Here is a 6,997-nt window from a genome sequence, read left to right as displayed (position 1 = left end):
TGACAATCATGTATTCGTTAAATTTTATCTGACATACTAATTGAAGAGCGTCGGATCTATATTTTAAGAATTCAGATTTAAAGAATTTTTTTTAACTTTTCACGGATATTTTTTGCGAAAGGGTATTTCTCATTTCTGCGAATATTATTAGCGGAAAAGAATAATACCCTTCCACGGAAGACTAAAAAAAAATCCTTAAATATAGACGTTTGAAATAATGATCTAAGAGTTATGGAACAATGTGTTATATACGCCTTATATAAGGCACGGTTGTTAGGAATTAGCTCCCAACTTTTTTAGCATGATTATCTACCACACACAAGCAAAAACTTTAATCATAATTATCTACCACACACAAGCAAAAAAATTAACTACAAATCAAATCACACTCCTAAATTATCCGTATATACACATGTCAAGGAACAAATTCATTGATACAAAGGTATTTGCAATTTGTATCATGATATAAGTGATAAGACACTACAACAATCTCTCCCCGAACATCATCCACAAAAAAACAAGAAAATTAACAAATAATAGAACCCCCCAAGATCCTGAAAGAGTAGTTAAACCAAAACAATCAAAGTAAACAAGTGGTTGGGGACATAGACAACTCATGTACAATAACAGACATCATCTCATTACTTCTTTCTAGTTCATGTACAACTACAAATAACACAATTGCCCTCCTCCACCAATAAAATACACAGATCTAACAAGGGTATAAAAGAGATTTTATCAAGTTAGTGATCGATTTAAGAACTAAATATTTAAAAAAAGTCGGTGGTAGTTGGTCAACGAACGGTCAATACGAATAAGTGGGACGATTGATAACAACCCGATCCCTTAGAATTCCGGCGTATAAAGCCGTCCGGTTCGACGGCATTTGTTTAACCGGCGATGCCGGTTTACAATTCCTTAAAAGCAGTTTTTTTCTGAACTCTTCGCTGTTCCCGATGGGGTCCACCACGTCCTTAGCGAAATGCACTTTTTTTTTCTTCTTCCGCTCCTTTTTCTTCTCATCTGCATAAACAAACACAAATATTAACAACAAATTATATATAAAAAAATAAAAACAACAACATGCAAAAACAGATTGATTATGAATGTTAAATAAATGATCAAATATTAAAATTCGAATAAATAAGGTAACGAAATGAAAGGAAAGAATCGAAGATTGTGGGGGAGAAATGGACCTGAGGAAATACAAGATCTTGGGAGAGAAGGAGAGTTAACGGACGTTAGTTTTTGAAGACGTAAAGCAAGGACGATGACGGTACCGGAAACGGCCATGGCAGTGGCTAAAACAACGCTGCTTGAATTTAAGATGGAAGACATGAGGAAGATGAGTAGTTAGATGATCAGGGGGGTTGAGGTGGGTGAATTTTGATTAATGAGGTTTATGATTAAATGGAGAGAGAGAGAGAGAGAGGGTTGTTTTGGTGTACAGGTCATATGAAATTATTATTACTGCGATGTATGTTTGGACTTTGGAGTATGTAACGTATGTTGTTCTTATACTAATATTTTTTTTTTGGAAAATGAAGAAAGGTCTTGGTCATTTTTCTAGAAAAAAATTATAAGTGAATTTTAATATTCTAGTATCTTTTATTCAAAAAGAAATTAAGTTATCCTTGTATTTTTTCGAGATTTGGTGATTAGTGAATCTAATATGCGAATCGGATATATTTTATTTTTTGAATATGGGTGGATTTATTTGATTATTAGGTAAATTAAGTTGGTTTGAAATTGAAGATAATGCCCTCCTGAAAAAATAAATATATTACTTGGATTAATAAATTATACCATCATTTCTAAATACTTAATGGTGTTAAAAGATGTTTTTTTACATATTTTTTTTCATGAATTTTATTTTAAATAAAATTTACTACTTTAATACGTAAATAAATAACATAGAAATATTTCAAATGTACTGACGCGTAATATTAGAAGATTAAAAATGCTTAAAAGAATGCTTAAAAGAAAGCGTAATATTTCTTCAAAAAAGAATGCTTAAAAAAAAGAAAGGGAAATGAAGGATGGAAGCGGAAATTGGATAACTCAAATGTATAAATTAGAGGTGTACTCCAATAATATTTCATTTAGTATAATTGGAAAATGTTTTTGTGTCCCGAAAGTCCAAATATGTTGTCACGGGGGAGTGCAAAGATATTGTCATCAATGGTGTCACTGTGTCGGGTTGTTTCACAAGAACACGAGTATATCTGAGGAGTGAGGAGTTATATCTATCTGAGGTTTGAGTTTATCTTCGGATGTTAAACAACTTTTCACATCTATAATTACTATTTACTAGTACTACTTTTGTCATGTCATTTTTCAATTTCATAATTTTGAAAATTCATATGATCAAGTGTCGGATTGTTGAAAATATATGTAATCACAGATAATTCATCGGACTCTATAAATTTTTACCATAAATATGTTATTATAAATTATGTAAATTATATTTTTTTCATGATTATAAAAATCATTAAAAAGGCATCCACGATTTTCTTCAAACCAACAAACTGATTTTATTATTTCACTTATGAAAGAAATATAAGATTTTTATTCAAAATCATTAAAACAAAACAATCCTCCGGCAAAAAAGGAATCCGAGAATAGAGGAATCAGAGTGTGACACAATATTTTGTCGTTTTATAAAATCGGTATTTTTTCGCCAAAATTTAGAATTTGTGATAAAGATTTCAAACTCGTTCGAATATGATTTATTTAATTAAATGTGCCCAATAATTAATCTGTTATCTTACTCCACGTAAGCACGACAATAATTCAATTTATTAACCTATATTACACTCTTGTTTCTCTCTTATATTAAAAGCCTCGTATTTATTTACCGTCAAAAATTGAAATAATGTTAAAAATAACATTTTTTTTGTGTAAAATACTGAAAATACTCATCCGGGAGTGTAATGCTGAAAATACCCGTTGGGATACGCATTTGTCATTTGGGTATTCTGTTTTGTACTAGATATCGAGTTTTTATTTTTTTTGTGATACGTATTTGGCAAATGCATATACAAATGGTAATACCCAAATTAGAATTACGTATTTTTAGTAAATTTCTTACGTACTCAATTCTCAAATACGTATTACACTTATCCAATTACAAAATGCGTAACCAAAACGGTATTTTCAATATATTTTTTGAAAATGGGTATTTTGAGCAAATTCAACCCAAAAAATGGGTATTTTTAACAATTGTCCTAAAAATTTTGCATCAGAGAATGTAACTTCGAGCTTCAGCTTGTATGATAAGGAAATAAAATATATGAAAAATGGAAAAGATGAATAAACAAGTGACACCATTTGATATTTGTAATGTCATTTAGAGGGGTCAAAGATTCTGAGGTAATTTCCGGATCTTATTCATTTTTTTCGTGTTCATGGCAGCATGACAATTTGAGTAAGATAGTGGACGGAGCGGTATATTAACCATATTATGATGGCTAACCTATTTATCATCATTTATCTATTTATAATACATAAGAAAGTCAATGAATCAAATACACTGAAGAACTAGATAACATGATGCCTGGTAGCAGTTTATGTTAAGCATTCATGGTATTTTGAATATAAGCCCAGAATAAATTGAGAACGCTGGGAAGCTAATGAACATGTAATCAAAACTGGAAAACAAAAAGGATTACAATATTACATCTGTATAATCTCATATTTCTCACAATTTTCACCCATTCGAACGAAAATGGACTGAACCACAGGACAAACCTATTAGAATGCGACATGGCCAAAGCAATTCGAAGACAATCTACAAGTGTGTCTTTATTCATCAAAAGTGCTCATGAATCCTCCAAGAAAGCCTGCTCCATTGCAATCTCCGCACAATATTTCCTTTTTACCTCTGAAAAAGAGGTGAGATAATCTTACTTATACAGCATAACGTAAACTGAGTCTTTTAGAAAAGCAGTAGGAAATACAGTTAATCAAAATGAGTTAATTGCACTTTGCAACCCCATCTTTCATTTAAAATCAAAACAGAGTACCTACTTTTAAAATTATTTTTCAGTATAATTTTATTACTCAGTATAATTTTTAAAATTTCAAAATATAGATATATATTTAGAAACTTTATGATTATATATATAAACATATATTTTGCTTAATAAATATATGTTTTAAGTATTAGCATTATGATTAATTTAGAGTATTACTAATAGAAAATAGCTATAATTTTTTTCATGTAAAAAATGCATTAAAATAAATATTTTAATTAATTTGAAATTTTAGTTATTAATATTAACATCTCAATTTCAATTTTATAAACGCAAGGAATGCATATTGTAGTTGATATTGAAAGTTAAGGGTTGCAAACTGTATTTTACAAAGTAGGTATACTGTTTTGATTTTAAATGAAAGGTGGGGGTTGCAAAGTGCAGTTAACTCAATCAAAATACATTCTTTTATCTACATGAGATGCTATAGAAATTTGTATGGGTTCCCGAACTCCATGCATGGGGTTTTAAATTTTAATAATACTTCTATATGCTGAATGCCAGGAGAAAGAAATTAAACTATATTTTTTCAGTTCCATCTAGATATCAACTACCTCATTCCTTTCTTCATATAAGTCGCGTAATTTATTGGTCAACTGTTTTTCAATCCTGTTAATAATTACAAGAAAAATTTGAGGGTACTCTGCCTCACACCTCGGGCCTCGGCTTATTGTCCCCCCCCCCCCCCCCCGACTCTTCAGGCCCCAACACAAGAATTATTTTTGAATCCGACTCTTGATATTTGAGGAAACAAATAATGTAGAATCTATATGATGCCATACGAACATATTTGCAGTTGTCAGCATAACAAAGAGCTGCAACAGCTATCATGAAGGTAATTGTATGAGCAACCTTTTCCTTCATTAGATAAGCGTGACAAGTGAATTTTTCAGTGATAATAGTAAGTATATACCTGCAAAGCCAACATGTACCGCCAGCTTTAAATCGCCCATTAAAGTGATCCACAGAGTTAACTCCATTGCCCTCACATTGTTGACACACTATTGCACCTGGTAATCATGTAGGTAAAACAATAGGCCACATTCTTTAAAAGGAATTCTTATTAAGGAAATTAAATCGTTGAACCAATGAATCATGATTAATATAGCAGTACACTCAGAGTGATGAGTTCAATGTGTGCGGAAAGATTGGCAACGGCAAAATATATATATAATTACTATATACTAATAGATATGATGCATAAAATTAAGAAAATGATTTATGTACAGGGAAAAAGCAAATCCAAGCCAATAATTTGCATAGCTGATATTACTACTATTGAGAAACAGCAAAAACTATTCAGACACTTCATTAATACTCTTAAATTTAAACAAAGATTAAACTGTTAAAAAAGTTAAGTAGAAACACCAGTAGAAAAATTAGAATGCACTAACCATTTCCCTCACATTTAGAACAAACTATGCTTCTTGCTTTTGTGTCCGGGTTACTGTTCGTAGCCTGCAAAACCTTGTTTAGCTAAATATTAAGTACCAGAATACACCAAATAAATTACTTATTCTAGTATTGCAATATTTATTGGTACTGAAGTCAAAGATTTGTCCAAAAGCATAGGTGAGTGTAGGAACTTCTGATTCTTCACAAGATATAAGTAGTTAATTTTCTTTCAGAAAACTGTCATAACCTCTTTAGAGAAATATGATGCATTCAATTGCATAAAACTTTCAATTTCAACAACCACTAGCAAAGATAATTTGTCATGAACTTCAGATGAATTTCAGCAACAACTAGCAAAGATAACTTGTCATGAACTTCAGATAGGTTTCAGTTAGCAAGATGATCTGATATCAGAAATGAATAGTTTTGATCTATAATGGTAAGAGAGAAACTAAGACGGCAGTTACTGGCTTACTGCTAGTACCTGACGTAAAGAAATAGAGTGTAATTTAACCTTTTATTACTTTCACTACAACAATCTCAACACAAGTAATTTATATTTCTGACAACTGAAGAACAAAATGGTAAACATTTATGGTATACAGTAAATCCATCTGATTAATTTATATCTCTCTTATTAGTTTAGAATTCACAAATACTTTATTACAATGTCAACTTCTATGAAAGCCGATCTTGTAAGCACATGTAGTGTCAATCTCTTCAGAACCCTTAACACGTATTCGAGAAAGTCAGATTTCACATTAATTTTTATTATTACTGAATACTAGATATGTTTGGTTCGTCAGGGTGAAATTGGCTGAATTTCAAATTAAGTTAATCACAATACTCATAAACATATACAATACAAATTAATTATGAACAAGTGAGCTTCAAGAGTTGAATAATTTCATAGAGAAACCAAAACTCGAGCTCAGCTCAATTATTACCAAGTCAAATACAAATACTTAACACTTTCAGCTCAAGTACCTCATGAATAACTTTAACTCCTGCAATCCCAAGTTTGAAGCATAATTTTTAGAAACAAGTAGTAGTAATTAACACAAATAAAAATCTCACCTTAACTTCGAGAGCTTGAAATGTGGCAATTCTATTGTTCTGAGTAACATCAGCCATCCAACGTATCTTTGAAGCATTATTATATCCAATAATAACCCCTGAAATTCAATCACTCATCAACCCATAAAAATCAAAACTTTACATCAAGAATGTATCTCCCCAATACACATTAACAAAAACAAATAAGAACTTATAAAACAAAGAAGCATACCTGGTTTGCTCGGGGCTTTGAAAGAAATAAGAGGGGTGAAACATATAGAACTTGACATAATTAAATCTGTTTTTCTTGGGAGAATTTGTGAATTTGAGCAAGAAAATGAAGAGGGTTTTAACAAGTGAATGTTGGGGTTAAACAACAATGAAGATAAGGCAATTTTTTTATATCCTTTAATACCCTTTTTACCCTTGTAATATGTGATCAATTATACCAACTTTCCAATCAAAAACAGGGTGTTTGAGGGTATTGAGGTAATTTTGTTTTTGTACACAAA

General features: G+C 30.8%; 1 protein-coding gene and 1 long non-coding RNA gene across 3 annotated transcripts; both read right to left on the bottom strand.

The window, feature by feature from the left end:
* Positions 1-327: 327 nt before the first annotated feature.
* On the bottom strand, positions 328-1,478 carry LOC141692368 (uncharacterized). The gene is made up of 2 exons (XR_012562810.1): positions 1,197-1,478; positions 328-1,023 (listed from the first exon to the last, which is right to left on the bottom strand). It is a non-coding gene; the product is annotated as an uncharacterized LOC141692368 (long non-coding RNA).
* A 2,041-nt stretch (positions 1,479-3,519) lies between these two features.
* Positions 3,520-6,873, bottom strand: LOC141689946 (protein BUNDLE SHEATH DEFECTIVE 2, chloroplastic). 2 transcript variants are annotated; one of them, XM_074494477.1, is made up of 5 exons: positions 6,718-6,873; positions 6,507-6,604; positions 5,429-5,501; positions 4,948-5,044; positions 3,520-3,883 (listed from the first exon to the last, which is right to left on the bottom strand). In XM_074494477.1, exons 1-5 carry the CDS (start codon positions 6,773-6,775, stop codon positions 3,805-3,807), a joined length of 405 nt encoding a protein of 134 aa, XP_074350578.1. In that variant the 5' UTR covers positions 6,776-6,873; the 3' UTR covers positions 3,520-3,804. The 2 variants fall into 2 exon arrangements, with proteins under 2 accessions (XP_074350578.1, XP_074350579.1); XM_074494478.1 differs by having other exon boundaries at positions 5,429-5,492; positions 6,718-6,872.
* Positions 6,874-6,997: the final 124 nt, after the last annotated feature.

Source organism: Apium graveolens, chromosome 10 (assembly GCF_009905375.1).
Source record: "Apium graveolens cultivar Ventura chromosome 10, ASM990537v1, whole genome shotgun sequence".
NCBI classification, from domain to species: Eukaryota; Viridiplantae; Streptophyta; class Magnoliopsida; order Apiales; family Apiaceae; genus Apium; species Apium graveolens.
This window is presented reverse-complemented; position numbering and strand designations above follow the sequence as displayed.